General features: G+C 45.7%; 2 protein-coding genes across 3 annotated transcripts in view; one reads left to right on the forward strand and one right to left on the reverse strand.

Moving 5' to 3' along the window:
• Positions 1-21494, forward strand: part of LOC143831597 (olfactory receptor 2G3-like) — an 87124-nt gene extending 65630 nt beyond the window's left edge. Inside the window, exon 5 of one of the 2 annotated variants that reach the window (XM_077324703.1) lies at positions 20148-21494. In XM_077324703.1, the coding sequence (XP_077180818.1) occupies positions 20148-21104 (957 nt within the window). In that variant the 3' untranslated portion in view covers positions 21105-21494. Of the gene's footprint in view, positions 1-1185; positions 2348-20147 lie in introns of those variants that run through there. The other variant, XM_077324704.1, reaches the window with a different exon arrangement.
• On the reverse strand, positions 7103-8059 carry LOC143833774 (olfactory receptor 2G3-like). Its single transcript, XM_077330007.1, has one exon. The coding sequence runs from the start codon at positions 8057-8059 to the stop codon at positions 7103-7105; it is 957 nt and encodes a 318-aa protein (XP_077186122.1).
• Positions 21495-22126: the final 632 nt, after the last annotated feature.

Consider the following 22126-nt stretch of genomic DNA (forward strand, 5'->3'; position numbering starts at 1 on the left):
GGACCATTGTTTTGTTTTTTCAGTTTATTGTCATATTTGTTTTAAGATTATCATGGAGTCTGTTTCAGGGGCTTGAAAAAATTCTATTGATAGTCCATCTTTTATTGATGACTTGTTTCTCCCAATTGTTGTCAGTGTAACTTTCACTTCACTTTCTAAAACTGTAGGTCTTCAAAAGATTCTTCTTTGACGGAATCTGCCATCCTTTCCTCTTTTGACTAGTTCTTCAGTGTATTGTCCTCATTTTTACATTTTTGTTGTATTCTGTTAATATTTTACATGTTGATCTTTCAGTATGCCTAACCATGCTTTAAATTGTCCTTAGATTTCTTGGGTATTCTGGAACAGATTTTTTGTTCTTCCTTTTTTGCTGTTGTTGTTCTCTTTTATTTCTTTACACTGGTTATTTTAATAGTTCTCTGTCTCTAAGTGCATATTTTTGGAATGCAGCATTTCAATTTCTGATTCTATTTCTGTCACCTTTTACTTTTGTGCCTCCTCTACTCTTAACAATGTTAAGAGTTTCATCTGTCATCCATTGAGGCTTTTCATTCCTTTTAACTACATAGTCTTTGCACAGTCTTCCTTGATAATATCTCTGGTTTCAACCCATTGTTCTTCTGATTTGCAATCTGTTTTTTATGTGGTCTTCTAACGCTTCAGGAATATTTTTAGGTTGTATTTTAATACAATGCATGTTTTGGTGTTTGTCTTCAACTGTAGAGAAATGAGTAGGGAAAGCAAATTAGCATCTGTAGTGAGATAAGATTCCTGTATCCCTATTCTGCCCTGGGGGTCCATTGCTCTAAATGTATGAATAAACTCAAGTTCAGCAGGCTCACAATATGAGTTCAGGGGCCTCCAACCCTACTTTTCCTGGCAAAAAGAGCTTTAAGTTTCAAAAGCTTATAGCCTGAAAATCTTGTTAATCTTTAAGGTCTTACTGGACTTAGCTTTTGCTCTTCTACTGCAGACAAAATCTAGAAATAATAGCTTTGATAGGCTTTTCCATAGGTAGGGTGTGGGCATAGATTTTGGAGGCTTAGATTGAAATCACAATTCACTTGGTGATTGCGTACAATTCATTGTCTCTAATCTCCCCCAAATATTGCTTTGGTGCCAGTTGTTCACACCATCTTACGTTCCCTACTTGTTGCCCACTGTTCATTATTCCTGACTTTACAGATGATGGACAATGATGCATCATGGAAACACCTTAATCAAAGCCGCCTAGAAGACTTCATCTTATTGGGAGTGGCTGACCGACCTCACCTGGAGAAGTTACTATCTGCAATCGTCCTGGTCTGCTATATTATGACCTTGCTTGGAAACACAATCATCATTGTGGTGTCCCAGGTAGATTCCCATCTCCACACCCCCATGTATTTTTTCCTCAGTAACCTTTCCTTTCTCGACCTCTGTTACACAACCAGCCTCAGTCCCCACATGCTGGTGAATTTCTGGAGGAAACGAAAGACCATTAAGTATGCTTCCTGCGCAGTCCAGCTGTACGTCTCCCTGAGTCTGGGCTCAACCGAGTGTCTTCTCTTGGCATCCATGGCCTACGACTGCTACGCGGCCGTCTGCCAGCCTCTGCGCTATAATATCATCATGAGCCATTCCATATGTTCCAAAATGGCCACCGTCTCCTGGGTGATCGGCTTCAGCCACTCGCTGGTGCAGACAGTCATGACTCTGAGGCTTCCGTTTTGTGGAAACAACAGGATAGACCACTTTTTCTGCGAAGTACCAGCACTGCTGAGACTGGCGTGTGTGGACATCTCTGTGAACGAGGCTGTTCTTTCCGCTTCCTGCATAATCATCCTTCTGCTCCCTTTGGGCCTCATCATAGTCTCTTATGGTTACATTGCAGTTTGTGTCCTAAATATCCACTCCGCTGAAGGCAGGAGCAAAGCTTTCAGCACCTGTGCCTCCCACTTAACTGTGGTGTCACTCTTCTATGGCTCAGCAATTTTTAGCTATCTCCAGCCTCCTTCTAACTACTCCCGTGACCAAGGGAAAATGATGTCTCTGTTCTATACTGTGGTGGCTCCAATGCTGAATCCTTTAATCTATACACTGAGGAACAAAGACGTCCATGAAGCTCTAAGAAGAGTAAAGCACAGGGAACTGACCTTGTAGTCCCGTGGCTCTCAAATTCATTTTTGGAAGACCGGAACTCTTTTAATAAATAAATAACAATTGGAAATATTTCTACCTCAGTTCTTCAGATTCATTGTTTGAAGTGGCTTGCCTTCAAATACTAAAATTTGTAAAGTAACACTTTAGGTTGTGAAGGAATGCAAAACATCAGAGAGAGGAAGCAATAGAGACTGCCAGAATCATTTTTTTTTAAAAGATAAATCAGCCAGAATACTGTGGGCCGTTCCGCCCTCGTCCACAATAGCACAATGGTGACAAATTGAAATTGCTACAGTTTTGCCATTATGCACAACATGGTTGACAATCTGCAACACTCCTGAAACCGATCCGCAAAAAGTGCTTCGTTGTAGCGCTTTCAGGGAAATCCCAAAAAGTGGATTCACCCTCCGGAAAGCGCTACACTCCTGCAACCAATCTGCAACAGTAGTGGAAAAGTTCTGTGCATTACCATTGTTACGGTTTCTGCAAAGTCCCTCCCCCTGGCTCTCTCCTCTGATCTTCCGGCGAAGCGATCGCCATTTTTTTTTTCTCCGAGCGAGCGGAGATCAACGCACTGGCAAGCCTTCGTTTACCCAGCAAGGCTTCCCCGGCTGCAGTCCCTCTGTTTAAAGTCACCAAGCACAAGCAACACAGAGGCCCGTTTGCCGGTTTATTTTCCCTTTATTTTTCACACTGTTTTCGGCCGAAAATCGCGCCCGTGGGGGAGGGTTTTTTTTTTCCACTCGGGGGGAGCGTGGCAACGATGAAACGGCAGCTCAAACACCACCTGCTAGCTGGATGGGTCTCTCCGTTGCAACGAATCAACGCAGATTCGTTGCAACGTGTGTTTGTGTGTTTTTTTTTAAACCTTTCTTAAAGGGAAAGGGGCTGTTTGGGAGCATGATAACGGCCACCCATTGGCTGCTTGACGGCCAGGGGCGGGACACAGCTCAGCAATATCGCTTCCTGGCAAGCGATTTTTGCCGGGACCGAAACCTGTGGGAAATGATAGAAACGCAACTGGATTCCACTACAAAGGCAGGTATGCATAATGATGAATTCCACTATTTACAATAGCGATTTTTCGTTCTGCAACCAATTTGCAATATGGATCCCGGTGCGGAATGGCCCTGTGACAAAGGAAGAAGCAAATCATCCCAGAACAAACTCAGAAGAAGAATAAAATAAAAAGTGCTTCTCACGGTATGTGAATGCCATTGACAAAGGTGCCTAGCTCAACAGTTCTGGACCCATTTCAGTCCATTTTCTGGCCTGGCAATTGGGTGGAAACAGCTCTGGTTGCTCTGGACTGAGGCATGTCAGGGCTGTTTGTGTTGTTAGATCTCACAGCTGCAGGTGACATACTCAATTACGACCTGTTAGCTCAACTCCTCGTTGACGTGGGGATACCTCACAGTGGCTGATCTCCTTCCTCCAAGGCTGAGGACAGAGGGTAGCAGTCGGGGAGTCACAATCACATCGCTGTGAGCTCCTTTGTGGAGTTCCTCAGGGTGGAGTTCTCTCCCCAATGTTATTTAACATTTTCATGGGCCCTCTTGCACAGCTGGTCTGAAGACATAGGTTTGGGTGCCACACATAAGGTGACCAGATTTTAACACTGGTAAAATGGGATACCATTGACTGGGGGCGGTTCTTGATTAAAATTTGGTCTATATGGAGCAACACATATTTTCATAGAATGCTTAGAACACAAAAATAGTATTGTAATATATATATTTTTTAATTTCAACATAAGTACAATTTGCCAGGTGCCCCCAGATGTTCCTCCAAAAGTGGGACAATCTGGTCACCTTACACCAGTATGCAGATGACATCCAGCTCTACCAGCTAATGAGCAGCTGGCTGGATACACTCCTGGACTCATTGGCCAGGTGTCTGGAGGCTGTGACAGAATGGTTGCAAAAGAGTCACCTGAAACTCAATCCCACAAAGCTGGAGGTCCAGTGGCTGGGGAGGAATGGGCCAGAAGAGTTAGCACACCTCCCCTGTCTTGATGGAGTGCAGCTGACAATTTCACACTCTGTCATGAATTTGAGATGATCTTCGATGCCCCCTTACAATGGAGGCTCAGGTCATGAAAGTAGCATGCCAAGCATTTCTCCATCTTTTCCAGGTGAAGATACTAACACCCAAATTGACCCTTGAAAACCCAGCCAATGTCATCCATGCGATGGTCACCTCTAGGCTGGATTACTGTAACTCACTCCATCGATATCTGCTCTTAGCCTTCTCAGAAACTGCAGCTGGTACAGATTGCAGCTTCTTGGGTCTTTACTAGGACACTATGGAGGGCCCGCATACCACCTTTCCTCCAGCAACTGTACTGGTTGCTGGTTGAATTCTGGATCAAGTTTTTTGTTTTAACCTTCAAGACCATGCGTATCTAAGAGACCACCTCTCCCAGTATGCCCCCAAAAGAACATTAAGATAATCAGGGCCAGGGCCTTTTCAGCCATGGCCCCAGCCTGGTTTAACGAGCTGCCAATTGAAATCCAGGCCCTTGTGGAACTACCCAGGTTCTGCAAGGCCTGCAAAAAGGCGCTGTTCCACCAGGCTTATGATTAGGGCTAGAACAAGCTAAAATAACCAATAAAATCTACATCTCTGGGGTATTCAGCCACTAAACTCAAAGGGAAAATCATAGAAAGCCCGTAAGTGGAATGACAGGTGGACTGACTGATTAGAGCAAACTTTTGTCCATGAAGGAGCCCCTGAAATAGTTGTTCAGAATTCAAGAAGCCCTGGATATGATGTCAGCTGACCACACTTCCTTGCCATGCGTCATGTCACTAGAAGTGACATTGCTAACCATTGTAACAGGCAGATTTGAGGAGGACTGGGGGGGGAGAGACAGGAGGTGGTTTAAGGTAGAAGCAGGTATGCAGGCTCCTCACGCTCCCAGGTGCAGAAACCACAAGATAATTCACTCATGCTCATGGGGGGGGGGGCAATGGAAGTGGCTAAATTTACTAGTACGATTTAAGATACAAACCATCCAGAGCTTGCTTGCGGGGTGGGGTGGTCTATAAAACCAATGATAAATAAATCAAACAAACAATGATGCGCAGTGAATCTCCAAATACTGAAACAAACAAAAAAAAATCACCATGCGGAAGCGCTCAAAAATAGATTCACAATGTATTCTGAATTCGAAAAATGCTAACAGTAGCAATGTCCAAAATTAGTAACTAAGACTATTCATATTCTACATGTTCACATACAAGTACAATTAACCATAATGCAGATTTAAGTGACGAGTGCAATATTTGCTACAAACTATTCTTTCTTTGCTGAAGATGAAACTCAGATACTTTGGCCACCTCATGAGAAGGAAGGACTCCCTGGAGAAGAGCCTAATGCTGGGAGCGATCGAGGGCAAAAGAAGAAGGGGACAGCAGAGAATGAGGTGGCTGGATGGAGTCACTGAAGCAGTCGGTGCAAACTTAAATGGACTCCGGGGAATGGTAGAGGACAGGAAGGCCTGGAGGATCTTTGTTCATGGGGTCGCGATGGGTCGGACACAACTTCGCAACTAACAACAACAACAAATTCTTTCTTTGCAGGCACATAGTACCTCACCTACAAGCAGATAGCTTCATTGGCAAAATGCCTAGCTTACTAATTAAATAATGTTCTGTAGAGACATCAATTTTATCTTTTAGGCTTCAGAAATGTTTGTAACATCAGAAAGTTGGACAAACAGGGTTTCTGGAAAGCTGCACTGCAGCATCGCAACGCCAAAACACCCATCAAGAGAAGAAGCCTAGGAATTTAAACATCTGTATGAGTTTAAGAATAGAGTTAAGAAACCAGGGCACTAGAGCTGTACTCCCACAGGTCTGCTGGACAGCCTTGGGATGTTGGCAACGTCATGAGGACGGGCTCTAAAAGTCGTCAACATTTGGAGGCTGCAGGATATTCTATCTTATGTTTTTGAGATCATGCACACTGCAGACTTTGCATAGTGAAACAGCATGACTCGGTGAGGAGACCTAGGCTGAAATAGCCAGAACACTAAAACCGTTTGACCTGAACTTGAAATAGGAATTAGGGACTCCGAGGGAGAAAATGTTGGGTAAAAGGAAGGTTTATGTGGTATAAAAGTAGCAGAGTTAATCTATAAATGATGAGGCCAGTCAAGGCAATTTTCAAGTATATAAAAAGACAATTTTACCAGCTAACAGGAGAGGGGGAAGATAAAACAAGGAAAACACATAGCTTCCTTAGTTCATTCAGGAGCTCTACACCTTAGCTGTTACATGGTGGAAATTATATTAAAAAGGGAGGGGGGGATCTCTCTCCGCCTAAAATCGATATCTTCTCAAACAAAGGGAGGAAGGAGAATTCTTCTCTTCCTGCTAAAGTGGATATGATAAACAAGCATGAGGCTATGGCCCCTAAGCAGTTGTGCATATCTATAAATAGGCCACATGACTCACTCAGCCTGTTGAGCGCTTTGGGCCGCCTCGGCCGAAAAACCTCCAAAGCATGGCAGCCTCAGAGACAGATCGCCCTGAGGCGGCCCAAAGCGCCAAGCCCCATAGCCACACGGATCTGAGGTGGCCGTTCCGAGGTGCTCTTTGGGGCAACCCTAGTCACCTCAGAGTGCTTCGGGGTGCTCCGAGGTGCTTTGGACTCAAGGAAAGGCGGGGACACTCCTCCCTCCCGGAGGAGGTCAAGGAGAATGCGCCTGCCCACCCCCTCTGCCTTCATCTTCCTTCAAATGCAGCCCTCTGGGTGACTTTGGGCTAGTCACAGTCCTGTTAGAGCAGTTCTCACTGAACCATTCTGTTAGAGCACTCCAAGCCCCATGCACCTCAAAGGGCGTCTGTTGTAGGGAGAGAAAGGGAAAGGTTTTGGGACTTTGGGACTCCTTCGGATAGTGAAAAAGTGGGCATAAAAACCAATTGTTCTAGAGATGAATGTCGGAATCACTGGGCTAATCTGTCGGGTCCCTGCCCATTACTCTTCTTAGAGCTCTGTGGACCTCTTTGTTCCTCAGCGTATAGATTAACGGGTTAAGCATTGGAGCAACCATGGTGTAGAACAAGGACATCATCTTGCCTTGGTCCCGGGAGTAGTTAGAAGGAGGCTGGAGATAGCTAAAAATGGCCGAGCCATAGAAGAGAAACACCACGGTGAAGTGGGAGGCACAGGTGCTGAAAGCTTTGCTCCTGCCTTCCGCTGAGCGGATCCTCAGTACGGCTGTTGTGATGTAGCAATAAGATACTGTGATAAGGCTCAGAGGGAAAAGAAGGATGACTACACTGGAACCCAAGAGGACAGCCTCATTGACCGAAGTGTCCACACACACCAGTTTGAGCAGAGCTGGTACTTCACAGAAAAAATTATCTATCCTGTTGCTTCTACAAAATGGAAGCGTCAGGGTCATTGTGGTTTGCACTAGTGAGTGGGTGAAGCCAGTTACCCAGGAGACGGCAGCCATTTTGTAACGTTTGGAATGGCTCATGAGGGCCGTGTAGTGCAGGGGTCGACATACTGCTGCGTAGCGGTCGTAGGCCATGGCTGCCAATAGCAGGCACTCGGTTGAGCCCAACCCAAGAGAGATGAACAGCTGGGCTGCACAGGCAACATAGCTGATGGTCTTTTGTTTTCTCCAGAAATTCGCCAGAATCTGGGGCCCGATACTGGTTGTGTAACAGAGGTCCAGAAAGGAGAGGATGCTCAGGAAGAAATACATGGGGGTGTGGAGACGAGGGTCCAGCTGCGACAACGTAATGATGATTGTGTTTCCAAACAAGGTCATTACATAGCAGATCAGGACGACTGCTGAGAGCCACTTCTCCAAGCAAGGGCGGTCAGCCACTCCCAGTAAGATGAATTGTCCTTGGTAGGTTTGGTTAAGGTGTTTCCGTGATGCGTCACTGTCCATCATCTGCAAAGGTCAAGAATAATGAATAGTGGGCAATGGACAGGGAAGACGAGCTGGTGTGAACAATTGAAACCGAAGCAGTATTTGGGGGGATGAGGGACACTGAATTGTCCATGATCAGTCAGTAACTCTTGTTTATGAATTGTGGCTTGAGTCTAAGAATGCAAAATCTTTCTCTGTGCTGTACCTGGGCCTATTCTGCACACAATAGATAATGCACTTTCAATTCACTTTAGAAGTAGATTTTTCTGTTCCACAGAGGAAAATCCAGCTGCCAAAGCACATTGAAAGTGCATTATCCTCTGTGTGCAGAATGGGCCCTGGTGCACAAGTCAAAGAAGAACTGACGATTACACAAGATTGACATCAAGAAGAGAATCGACACCAGCTGTCCAATAAGGTCAATCTGATTCCAAAAACAAATTTCTGTGTTTCTTCCTTTTTATAATGGTACAGTGCATCTCTTAAACCAAAATTTGAGACCACCAAAATGAGGTCCTAGGCTCTTGCCCTGTTTTCATGGGAACCCCTTTCCTCAGTGGCAACTCCCTCATATCCTACTATATCAAATGTCCAATATTCTCCCAGTGTAACATTTCTCCAGCAACCTCTCTGTAAGCTTCACTACTTGTAAAGCGATGGAGAAACCCCAGCCACCGTGATCAGTTGAGCTACGTCACTGCATTAGAATAGAGGACAAGAGACGGAAGAGCTGTTTTTTGTACTTCTTAATACCAAAGGAGTCTCAAAGTGGCTTACAATTACCTACCCTTCCTCTCCCCACAACAGATCCCCTGTGAAGTAGGTGAGGCTGAGAGAGCTCTGAGAGAACTGTGCCTGGCTCTAGGTCACCCAGCTGGCAGCATGTGGAGGAGCGGGGAATCAGACCTGGCTCTCCAGATTAGAGACGGCCATTCTTAGCCACTACCCCAAGTTGTTGAACAATTGTGCAATGGTATTTAATGACTTAAAATGACTTTAAAAAGCAAAACTCCTGCTGGTGGCCGCGCAAGCAAAACATACAGAGGCAATTATGATAGTTATGACAGGGACAATTTGTTGATACAATCTTAGTTAAATCAATCAGTATCAAATTATTTAAAGCAGTCATACATGAATGTTGTGCTTTAAAAAATCCTAATCATTTGTACTACTTAGTTAATTGTACTACTTAGGTTTGTGTTGTTGTTTTTAATCGACTTAAAACTGTTTGTTGCCTATTTTAAATTCAAATAAAGCTTAACTCCCAATTTTTTATTTCCTCACATTGTATTTTATACATAATTTTGTACACTGACCTGAGCCGGCTTGCCTGGAGGACGGTCTACTAATCGAAGGAATAAATAAATAGGTAAGAGCTAATGATGTGGAGTTTGACCATCGAACGTGTTGGATGTGAGAGCATTGATCTACATTGTATAATCTACCGAGTCTCGGTGGGTAAGGCAAACTATAAATAAAGTCAAATAATATAATAATAAGTTAGCAAGAGGAAACAAACTAATGATTTATATCCCAGATCATTCAAGAAGTGTATGATCACTCCTATTTGGCCATTCTGGAGGCCAGATCTGAAGAAGGAGGTAGACATGAAGGAACAATGAAAGAAACCACCTAGAAAGAAGAAGAAGAAGAAGACTTGGCCGCTTTTCCCTACCCAAAATATGCCGCTTTTCCCTACCCAAAGGAGGCTCAAAGCGGCTTATATTCACCTTCCCATTCCTCTCCCCACAACAGACACCCTGTGGGGTGGGCGAGGCTGAGAGAGCCCTGATATCACTGCTCGGTCAGAGCAGTTTTATCAGTGCCATGGCAAGCCCAAGTCCACCCAGCTGGCTGCATGTGGGGGAGTGCAGAATCGAACCCGGCATGCCAGATTAGAAGTCCGCACTCCTAACCACTACACCAAACTGGCTCTCATGAAATGTCTTCCCTTCAAGGACCGTCTGAAAAGGTTGTGCTGTTTTTAATTTAGAAACAGAGACGACTCATCGCCTAGCCACACTTTACTCACAAGCATGAGGAAAAGCACTCCCAAGTTTAAGAGTGAGGAGGGGTTTTTTTTTTGCTTGTGTTTTAAAGGTTAAAAAAAAGCTTCAGGGGAGAGCGGGGATGCAGTGGAAAGGGGCATAATAATCCGCCCCTACATTCTGCCTGTCTGTTCCAGGAGTCCGAACAAATATTTCAAAAGAGTGAGAGGTTCTCTATGGCTGGGGAAGCGATCTCTGATTCATTAAACCTTAAAAAGGTAAAGGTAAATGTATCCCCTGTGCAAGCACCGAGTCATGTCTGACCCTTGGGGTGACGCCCTCTAGCGTTTTCATGGCAGACTCAATACGGGGTGGTTTGCCAGTGCCTTCCCCAGTCATTACCGTTTACCCCCCAGCAAGCTGGGTACTCATTTTACTGACCTCGGAAGGATGGAAGGCTGCGTCAACCTTGAGCCGGCTGCTGGGATTGAACTCCCAGCCTCATGGGCAAAGCTTTCAGACAGCTGCCTTACCACTCTGCGCCACAAGAGGCTCTTCATTAAACCTTATGACACGATAAATGTTGTTAATTTCTGAAGGGTTTCTGGGCTCCGATTTAGACAGTTCAGGAATTGGGGGGGGGGACACACCCCTGAAGCAAGGAAATACTGTTTCCAGTAGTCTGAAAAATCCCTGTCAGATTCTAAATTGCCACTTGATGATTTCACTTACATTTATTTGTGAGTTCAGATCCCCTTTCCTCTTGTTGCTCCACTCTACAGCTTCATGCTGAGGGTTGCTTAGACACAAATCAAGTATAGAAGCAAAAAGGATACCAAGGTGGCAAGCACAATATCCAAAATAGACTTCTCTAGAGTCTTGAATCTTCTACTATTTCTTTATTCTTTATTGGACACGCAGTCCCAAGCATGCAGTCAAGAGAAGCACACAGGTGGGGAACGAGAGAGACAGAGAGACAGAGACAGAGAGGGACAGAGGATTGAGGAGAATACGGGGAAAGCTAAGACTGAGTCGAGAACACAACTGGGAAAAGCAGAATTATGCTACAGAGAAACAGGAATGCATTCGATGGGCAGCACAGTCCTATGCATAGTTGATCCGTGGTCTCATTGTTAGTGAGCATGCACAGTAGCCTCATTTTCACAAAACAAACAAATGAATTAAAACTCTGGGTATTACACACTGGTATTGTTCAAGGAAATAAAGGTGATATACAATGATGCACCTGGAAAGGTATAAAAGAGAGAGCAAGGGGAAAGGAGCAGGGGATAGGATGAAAGAGACTGAATTTGGAAGATCAACACACTGAAGAAGGAAGGCAGTGTCAATTCCTCTTTTGTTGTCCAGTCTGCTTCTGCCCAGCATCTTCACCATTCTGACCGGAGAAGGCCCTGGAGCTACACCCCATCTCTAAACTATACAGAGAAGTTCTCCTGGGAAAAAGAAATCCTTGGACAACTTTACTCCAAATCCCCCACCCGTGACCAGGCGGGACCTGACAATCCAAATTCTCACTCAGAATCACAACACAGACTGTCTCCTGCAAGTGATACTTCAGAGATAGCTAGACATTTTAACCTTGCCGCAGAATCTCATTGAGGTTTGTGGAGAGCGGGGGGGGGGGGAGAAGAGCAGTTTTTAGGAGCGAAGTCTTGGAAGAAGAGGGGACTGCTCTTGTCTAGCAGCTTTGAATGTTGTAAGGAAATTGTCTGGAGAACTAACACGGAGCCTCAAGGACTCAGATCTGAGATGGTGTCATGAGAGACCTACTACAGATAACCCTGTGGGGCCTGTAACAAGTTCCCAAGGTCAAGTCTATGTCAAGTCAGAAGACGATGATTTGCAGAAATCATTTTCCTCAGTGAAGAAATCGGGGAAAGGGAACCACTTAACCCTTACAAGGAAAAAAAAATTGTGTGACAGTTTTCAAAGCTGCAACACTCCAAATTATTTTTGCATCTTACAGATTTGGGGCATGGTGGGCCACCTCTTCGAACATGTCCCACCCCCAAAACATACGTTCTTCAACTTGCAGCCTATCATCTAAAGTCCTCTAAAGTTCTGCAGCTGGACTTCACTAGAGGAATAAAAGCTCTTGCTATTATTATATGGTTGTTAAGCCTAAAGTCCTGGTACAGATGTATAAACCCTCAAGTAGGAAACGTCCCAATAATCCAAAATGAATCAGGCAAAAAACTCCTGGATGAAGTAAAAAATGTTTATTACCTGTAATAGCTTTTTAATCATAAAAAGGTCGCATCATAATTAGAACGGTTAATGAAAAGCAAAAACACTGGAGGAGGGCAGAAGGCCATTTCCCCACACGTCCTCTGGATCCTCCTTGTGGCCCGGCTTCTCCAAAAACCAGCGGGACACATTCCTTCAAGGCAAAACCAGGCAATAAGCAGGGATCGTGGGACTACCCTCCGCCGGCATCCTCCAAGGACTTCCACCGGGGTCCGTCAGCTGGCATCCATGGACTTCCACCTGCGAATGGCCACTGGCTCTCATTCATCCATCATCCATCCACAACAGTGTGTTGCGCTGAGGATGGGAAGTCACACAGCAAAGGAACACCCCCATTCACTCACACATTCACACACACATTCACACCACGTGCCCCATGCTGATGGCGGAAAGCTCCTCAGTTCTGAGGCATCCCATTCACACACACACTCCCCAGCTGCCGTCACCAATTTACGCCCCCTTCCACCAACCGAGTTTTGCCAGCTTTCGTCAGCTAACGTCATCAGGCGCTTCCGACCAAGGCACTCCACCAGCTTCGAGTTGCCAGTTACCACTGCTTACACTACAAGTTGCCCCACAGAGTGGGGTAACTTGCCTTCGGGCGCCTCTCCCCTCCCCAGGATCAGCCTCCTCCTCTCCGCATCCCCTCTGCTCCTCTTCGGCGTCCTGGATTCGGGTGCCTGCCTGTGTCTGGGGGGAGAAACAGAGAGACGCAGGACTTGAAGGCCTGCCTGAGAAGTCAGGGGCTGTTGGACTTTGGCCAGCAGGACAGTCCTCCCAGGCTCCCTTCCCTGCTCCCTGGGAGGAAGAGCCCCACATCAGCCGTTCAGGGAGGGCAGCAAACTCTTCATCACAGATCCCTCGGATACCATGGGATCCCACCCTTCCTCTGGGATGCTCGGGGTGGATTGCTTGGGTCTCCCATCCTCAACCTCCTCCTCACAACCCCCTGCCCCCTCCTCCCTCACAACCCCCTGCCTTCCCTTGAGCTGGCCATCCTCTGAATCCGCTACTGTCCCCTTGGTAACAAGCCCTTTTTGGGGGCATGGCCCTGGGATGTCACACAATGGCATGGAAATGAGCCCCTCTCCCTCCTCCCTCAGGCCTCTGTTTCAGGGGAGAGTTTGGGGTGAGTCTAGTGGTTGGCTGCTCTTGTGGATTTGTAGTCCTCGTCCTGTGAAGAGGTTGTGGCATCCCTCCCCCGGGCACCCCTTGAGTTTCACAAGCCTACCAGTTGAATTGGCTTTTTTATGGAGCCCCTTGTGGCACAGAGTGGTAAGGCAGCAGTCATGCTGTCTGCGCATGAGACTGGGAGTTCAATCCCAGCAGCCGGCTCAAGGTTGACGCAGCCTTCCATCCTTCCGAGGTCGGTGAAATGAGTACCCAGCTTGCTGCTGGGGGGCAAATGGTAATGACTGGGGAAGGCACTGGCAAACCACCCCGTATTGAGTCTGCCATGAAAACGCTAAAGGGCGTCACCCCAAGGGTCAGACATGACCCAGTGCTTGCACAGGGGATACCTTTACCTTTACCTTTTATGGAGCTCAACGGCAGCCAGTATCTCTAATAAATTTATAATGCAGAATATGTGAAATGTACACAAGATTCAGGAGCAAAAAATAAAACAAATTTTATTCTGATTCTACATATAGAGGTGGCATAATTAATTTTTTTTTCAAAAGCTACAAAATCCACAATTTCAAATCCATATCATGCATCGGAATTTCAGTAAAGAGGAAAAACATATAAATAGTACAGAGACTTACCTCAAAGAAAAGAGTAGCCAATTCTAGTATAAGATACAATTCGATAGTTTGAGATCTCTTCTGTGGGGACTGGCCTACTGAACATCCTTGTTGAAGAAGTGACGTCCTGCCTACCCAAATTCTCAATAGGGAATCTCTGCAGAATGTTCCTTGAGTCCATATTTCTGGGCCTCCCCACTCCCTCTGGCCTCCCCCAGCAAGGAGATGGGCTTCCATCCCCCCTTCTGATGGGAGAGGTTAGGGGGGGGCAGTGGTTTTGGACTCCCAAGATACCCCTCCTCTGGCCACCCTTTGAGATTCACCAGCCTATGGACGCCACAGGATTCCTCCCTTGAACGGTCATGCCTCATGAGATGTGGCTCCATCCTTGGCAGAGGGAGGCCCTGAATGCTTAGACTTTCCCTCTCCAGCACAGCTCTCTGATGACCTTGTGCCTCACCTGAGTTCTTCCCACACAGCCTCAGATCTCCCAATCTCTTCCCCTCAGACACACAGAATCCTAGAATCATAGAGTTGGAAGGGGCCATACAGGCCATCTAGTCCAACCGCCTGCTCAACGCAGGATCAGCCCTAAGCATCCTAAAGCAAAAACATCTCCTAGTCCATTCTCAAACACGCACTTGAGATCGTTTAGAGCCAGGGGAACAGGTTGCTGCTCCCAGATGATTAGCCTGTAGGAGAGGAGCAGTTTATACCTCGAAAGTCATAAAACACCTGTCAGTATCGTGGCCTGTATTTTGGCTCCTCAAAGAAACAACCCCTCCTCCCAAGAACAATAATCATTTCAACATTTAGAGTGCAACAGGGGTAGTCAACCTGTGGTCCTCCAGATGTTCATGGACTACAATTCCCATGAGCCCCTGCCAGCGTTTGCTGGCAGGGGCTCATGGGAATTGTAGTCCACGGACATCTGGAGGACCACAGGTTGACTACCCCTGCTGCGCAAGACCAGGTCAATTAAGAACAGGCCCTTGACTCTGCAGGATTATTTCACAGAGCATGAAGTGGAACCTTGTTTGGGTGCCGGGAGTACTTTTGCCCATCCGCAGAGACTTATTCATCCAAATGGATTCCTGAATGCCCTGTGGGGCCTAATGCCTCCCAGTGACTCGTTGGTGGCTTTGGTGGAGGACTGGCAGTCGCGCTTATCAGACGCTCCCCATTGCCCTCTCCGCCCTTACCTGAAACAGGCCCTGTGGTATTCTGCAGAGCTCGGGGAGAGCAAGAGGGAAATGAGATGGCTAGAATGAGAGTGGACAAAGCCTCACGATGAAGCTTTGGGAACATCTTATTGCACGCTTATGAGGGTGTATGAGATGGCAGTAAAGATGGCGAAATGTGAGTTTTTCGCCTCCTCTACCACATCCACGAGCTCTCGCCAGCACGATTATTTAGGGTAGTTTGGGCTCTTACCACCCTCAAGGGGGGAGGGTGCCCTCAAGGGGGGCAGACAGGACGACCACAAGAGGAATTACGGGGAGAAGTAGCTGACACCTCCTTCTGCCCCCTCAGTCTTCCCTGTGTGGAATTCCCAAATTCTACTTTTGTCTATCCTTCCTCTCCCTGTATCTCTTTCCACCTCCCACTTGCTATCTCTTTACAAAACCTTTCACTAACCATTCAGGTGTACTGGATCTTTCTGTGTGTCATCTCCGTTTTCAGGTAAAGTCTCAACATGCAAAGCCTGGAGTTTTAGTTCATGTGTGTGTGTGTGTGTGTGTGTGTGTTTGAGAGAGAGAGAGAGAGAGAGAGAGGGAGAAAAACTGAGGCCACGATCTTATGAATGCTCATGTTCAACGAGACCTCCGATCAAACACCTCTGTACATCACGTTTACTCCTGCTTCTCAATCTAATATTTTCTCCCACTGTAACCTACTCTTGGTGTTCCTTTTAGCTATCCTCTCATCCCTCTGCTTCCCTCCTTCCTTCTCTCCCGGTCTGGATCTTTCTATGTCTGCATGCTTCTCTTGTCTGGGCGCTTGCTTTCTGCCTCTTCTGCATCTAGGGACCATCTGTCTTTGCCAGCCTCACTCACTCCATCCACAATTCCACCCAAATCATCCATCATTCACCGTAGATGGTGATATGCAAGCATATGCAGGGAAACACACCCTGGAGTAGACGCATCAGATAGCCTTTGCCCATAGTGAAAACAAGCCATGGTGGAAGAAAAACTGCCTGCTCCTGACAGCCAAAGGTGAGATTGGGGACCAAGGCAATAAACTCTAGAACTAAGATGTGTGAAAGGCTGAAGACAGAAGCGGGGACTAGCATGCTTTTTCCAGACTACATGAAATAGCATTTAGCATGCTGCAGAGGTGTATAATTTCTTTTTTCTTCTACTTTCTCACTTACAATTGCCCCCTCCTGAAACTGTTTTTCCTTTTCAAGCGATCGAACAATACCTTTTGCTCTGAAAGCCCTAGTCCATGGCCTTGTTTTACCCCTCTTTGTGAATAACAGGCCATTAGGTTAAGGTGACCAGATTTTAACATTGGTAAAGCGGGACACCATTGACCGGGGGGGGGGGGGAGGGGGTTCTTGATTAAAAATTTGGTCTATATGGAGCAACAAAAAGTTTCATAGAACGCACAGAATGCAAAAATAGTATTGTAATATATATTTTTTAATTTCAACATAAGTACAAATACTTTGGCCACCTCATGAGAAGGAAGGACTCCCTGGAGAAGAGCCTAATGCTGGGAGCGACTGAGGGCAAAAGAAGAAGGGGACGACAGAGAATGAGGTGGCTGGATAGAGTCTCTGAAACAGTCGGTGTGAGCTTAAATGGACTCCGGGGAATGGTGGAGGACAGGAAGGCCTGGAGGATCATTGTCCATGGGGTCGCGATGGGTCGGACACGACTTTGCACCTAACAACAACAACACAATTTGCCAGGTACCCCTAGATGTCCCTCCAAAAGTGGTCACCTTACATTAGGTACTCCCTAGTTTTTCTTACTCATTTGTTTTTAAACTGTTCATCCTTTCACCCCTTGGCTGGATCTCAGCTGCTGTTTGTGCTCCCCTCCTGTCCTCCCGTTGGAGTCTTTATGTCTTCTATAATTTCCATCTCCCTGGTAGGTAGCCAAATTGGTGTACGTTTCAGTCTCCTTGTACCTTTTCTAATCTCAGGTGCTCTGTATTAGAACTTCTGTTAGTTCTTTTCAATAATGCCAAACATCCCCCTGATTGCTTTTCTTTGTTTACCATGGAAGTGGGTGCCATTGGGCAATATCGTTTGTCCCAAGTAAACGGCCCAACTTTCGGCTTTGCCAAACTGTCCCCTCCCCACGTTTCTTTTATGGATGACAATCATTCCTGAAAATAATCCTCTTCTGCCTTTGCAAAACAGCAGCATATTCATGGACACACACCCTGGCATAGACGCGTCAGATAACTTTTGCGAAGAGATTAAAAAAGCCGTGCCGGAAGAACAGCTGCCTGCAGCCAGAGGTGAGATTGGGGATGGGGGTGATAAACTCTAGAACAAAGATGTGTCAAAGGCTGCAGACAGAAGCAGGGACTTGTGTGCTTTTTCCAGACTACACGAAACAGCATTTAGCAAGCTGCAGAAGTGCATCATATCTTTCTTCTGCTGCTTTCTCACTCACAATTGCCCCCTCCTGAAGCTGTTTTTCCTTTTCAAAAGTGCCTTAGTCTGTGGTCTCTGAAAGCCTTAGTCTGTGGTCTTGTTTTACCCCTCTTTGCGAATAACAGTTCATTAGGTAATCGGTGGTCTTTCTTCTGAATGTGTTTTTAAACTACCTTTTGTCTTTAGACTTCTGTTGAACGGAAGATGACTCCAACGTTTTGATTTCAGCAGCCTTTTCCTCAGATCTAGCCTTCAGAATGTCACGCAGCATTCAAAATAAGTAACCATAGATACATACGGCGTATGGTACTTGTCTCATTATTTTTTGATTCCTTCCTACTAATTCCTAATATTAACTTTGCTTTTTAAGACGTCTACATCATGCTTACAATGCCCCTAAATCAGCAGTTTTCAACCTGGGGTTTGGGACCCCTTTGGGGGTTGAGGGACCCTTTCACAGAGGGCTCAATACACCTTGCACTCTGGTATTTACTGCCACTTGTGTCCTCATCCGTATATGCAAAGATTTTTTCATTGTGCATCCTTTCACCCCTTGGCTGCATTTCAGCTGCTCTTTGTGCTCCCCCCCCTGCAGTTGGAATCTTTATGTCTTCTCTCCGTCCCTCTAGTATGTAGCCAAATTGGAGTACATTTCAGTTTCTTTGTACCTTTTCTAATCTCGAGTGCTCTGCATTAGAATTCCTGTTAGTTCTTTTCGATAATCCCAGGCATCTCCCCTGATTGATTTTGTGAGTTCTGTTAGCAGAGGAATTAACACAGTGAGGCTGCACGACCTGATTAACGAGTAGATAAAAGGTTTATTCAGGTATCAACATATTTGATAATGCAGAGGAAAGACAGAGATAATGTCTAGCTGAGAGAGAGAGAGAGAAAGACTGAACTGTGGGTTCCAAGTAGAAGCAGGAAATTGCCACTAAGAGTAGCAATCTGGAGACAGACAAGAGTCCATTATGCAAACATTGGGTAATGCACTTTTGATATGTTTTTGTGGCTGGATGTCCCTGTGTGGAACAGGGCAACCTATTTCTAAAGTGCATTGAAAGTACATTATTCAAGATGTGCATAATGGGCCAAGGAATGACACTTAACAGGAGAGAAGGTCCTGACCTCACTATCCTATCTTACAGTTTTCTTGCTGCCCTCTGCAGGGTCTTCTCCTCTTCTTCTTTGTAACCAGACATTGCCTGTTTCAAGGCTACCATAAGTTAGAAGGTGCTGGAGTGGTGTTGGAAGAAATGATTACAGCCTTCTAACTGATCACACAGTTATTGGAATTTGGCTTTTGTTCCATAGCGGAGATCCAGCTTGGTGTAGTAATTAGGAGTGTGGCCTTCTAATCGGCAAGCCAGGTTTGATTACCCACTCCCCCACATGCAACCGGATGGGTGACCTTGGGTTTGCCACAGCACTGATAACGCTGTTCTGACCGAGCAGTAACCTCAGGGCTCTCTCAGCCTTGCATCCCTCACAGGGCGTCTGTTATAGGGAGAGGAAAGGGAAGGGGTAAGCCGCTTTGAGACTCCTGGTAGAGAAAAGCGACATATAAGAACTAACTCTTCTTCTTCAGTAATATCAGGGCTCTCTCAGCCTCACCTCCCTCACAGGGTGTCTGTTGTGGGGAGAGGAAAGGGAAGGCGACTGTAAGCCGCTTTTAGTCTCTTTCGGGGAGAGAAAAGTGGCATGATTTTAATTATGTGTGGGTCTTTGTTTAAACGGTTTTAAAATATGGTTTTATTTTTATCTATTTATAGTTGGATTTATTTTTTAATTATTTTATAATTTATTTATAATTGGATTATATATGTTTACATTTGGTAGCTGCCTTGGTGGCCCTTGTGAAATTTTGTTAAATAATAATTGATCATTTAATCCCCTGTAGTAGTGAACATATTCTTCTCTCAATCAAAAGATTCATTTTTAGAATAGATATGATAGCACTTACCTAGTGTATTTTTTGTTTTACTTAAACTATACTTTTCCCCCAGTGGGAACCCAAACTGGCTCGCAACATTCTCCTTTTCTCTATTTTATCCTCACAACAACCCTGTGATGTAGGGAAAGCTGTGAGGATTAGCCCAAACACACCCATGGAACAGCGGGGTTTTGAATTTGGGTCTCCCAGATCCTAGTCCAACAGTCTAACCACTAAACCTGAACTTTGGCGAGTTGACAGAATTCCCTGTAATTATGGGAATCAAGGTGACCATGGACAAGTCACACAGTCTCAGCATATGAAATGTTTCCTCTGTATCCCTGTTCTCACCATGTTCCATTTCTTGGGTCCATTCCGCACAGGTTTAATGTAGCAGGAGTGTGGCAAATTGTAATCACTACTAAAATGCAATTATGCACAACGTCGTACACAATCTGCCACACTCCTGAAACCGATCAGCAAAAAGCGCTTCGTTGTAGCGCTTCCAGGGAAATCCCAAAAAATCCATGGTGTTTGACATGTTGTTTGTCTTTTACAGATGAAGCCCAGTGAGGCCTCCTGGGAGCACCTGAACCAAAGTTACCCTGGAGAATTCATTTTATTGGGAATGGCTGACCGCCCCCGCTTGGAGATGTTCCTCTTTGCAGTCATCCTGCTCTGCTACACGATGACCCTCTTGGGCAACACAGCCATCATTGTGGTGTCACGGCTGGATCCCAGCCTTCACACTCCCATGTATTTCTTCCTCAGCAACCTGTCTTTCCTTGATCTAAGTTTCACCACCAGCATTGGCCCCCAGATGCTGGTGAATTTCTGGAGGACAAGAAAGGCCATCACCTACGTGGCCTGCTTGGTCCAGCTGTACGTCTCTCTCGCTCTCGGCTCTGCAGAGTGTATTCTCTTGGCGGTCATGGCTTACGACCGTTATGCTGCTGTCTGCCAGCCTCTCCATTACGCTACCATCATGAGCCATTCCGTATGTCTCAAAATGGCCGCTACCTCCTGGGTCAGTGGCTTATGCACCTCACTACTGCAGACGGCGATGACTCTTAAGCTTCCTCTCTGTGGAAACAACAAGGTGGACCATTTTTTCTGCGAGGTGCCGGCTTTGCTGAAATTGGCCTGCGTGGACACGTCTGTCAATGAAGCGGTGCTGTTTGTTTTCAGTGCCTTCTTCCTGCTGGTTCCACTCGGCCTCATCGTAGTTTCCTATGCCTACATCACAGCTGCTGTGCTGAGGATCCGATCAGCCACAGGCAGGCAAAAAGCGTTCAGCACCTGCACCTCCCACTTGATCGTGGTGTCACTGTTTTATGGCACCATCATTTTCTGTTATCTCCAGCCCCCGTCTAACTACTCCCGTGACACCGGCAAGATGATGTCCCTGTTCTATACCTTTGTCACTACCATGCTGAACCCGTTAATTTATACACTGAGAAACAAAGAGGTCCGCCGTGCTCTGAAAAGAACCATGAACAGAAATGCAACCATTTAGCCTGTTGTCTCCACAGATTCGTTCCAAGGCAAGCAGGGATGCAGCCGAGGTTCAACCAGAGGTGCTTCAGAGATATTCCTTTGGATTCTAGACTTGAGTTCCAGGATTAAGTCTAGCTTCACATGTACTCGTTCCAAGGTAGAAATGCCAGAACACCAAGCTATGTACAAAATATTTCCCACACCTTTCAGGATTATATGTTTTTTTTGCCTTCAGACAAATAAAACCTCCCCTCCATAACTAGGTGGATGTATCTCACATTTTAAGATAGCAGGAATCTTACTTCATTTTCTTACTTAATGCTATGCAGCCCCATGGCTTCAATTCTTACCATGATTTGGCTTGCTTTCTCTAAATCCTTAGCATATGACACTTTCCTTCCCATCTTGCTCATGCCATCTACAGCATGTTGTTTCTGATCAGTAACGCATTGCAGTGTCTTGATGTTTGCACCTGATTATCAGCAGCTCTCCCATATAAGAGATACTACAACTTCTTACAACATGGCATAGTAAGTACATTTAGGTACTGTGAGGTTTAATAACTCTTAGAACAGTGGTTCTCAACCTGGGGGTCGGGACCCCTTTGGGGTTGAATGGCCCTTTCACAAGGGTCACAGCAGGGCAAGCAGCTTGGGGGGGCACCTTGTGGGGTAGATCGAAATCAAGCGTTTGTCTGTCTGGAGCAGCAGAAAAGAGTGAGATTGGCATAGTGGGACAAGAGGCAGAACTGAACTGAGAAACCCCAGGAAAAAACAATTTAAATACAATCATAAACAATGGATCTTCACGCCATTGGTCAGTTTTTGTTTAATGTATGTGAAAGAATACCTGCATAATTTTATGGTATTAAAAGGTTGCAGCAATAGGAAGATTGAGAACCACTGTCTTAGAAGCATAGTTATGATTATTTCCTTGTTTTGTTGCTGCAGCTGGTGTTTTGATATTAAATTGAAAAAAAAAAACCCCAAAGAATACAGAGACAAGTGGTAAATATTATGAAAAACTTATCAGTATTTTTGT

The sequence above is a fragment of the Paroedura picta genome, chromosome 3 (assembly GCF_049243985.1).
Source record: "Paroedura picta isolate Pp20150507F chromosome 3, Ppicta_v3.0, whole genome shotgun sequence".
Lineage (NCBI taxonomy): Eukaryota > Metazoa > Chordata > Lepidosauria > Squamata > Gekkonidae > Paroedura > Paroedura picta.

Excerpts from the sequence above, each read along its gene's own strand:
- LOC143833774 (XM_077330007.1), bottom strand. The coding sequence starts at position 8,059 with ATGATGGACAGTGACGCATCACGGAAACACCTTAACCAAACCTACCAA.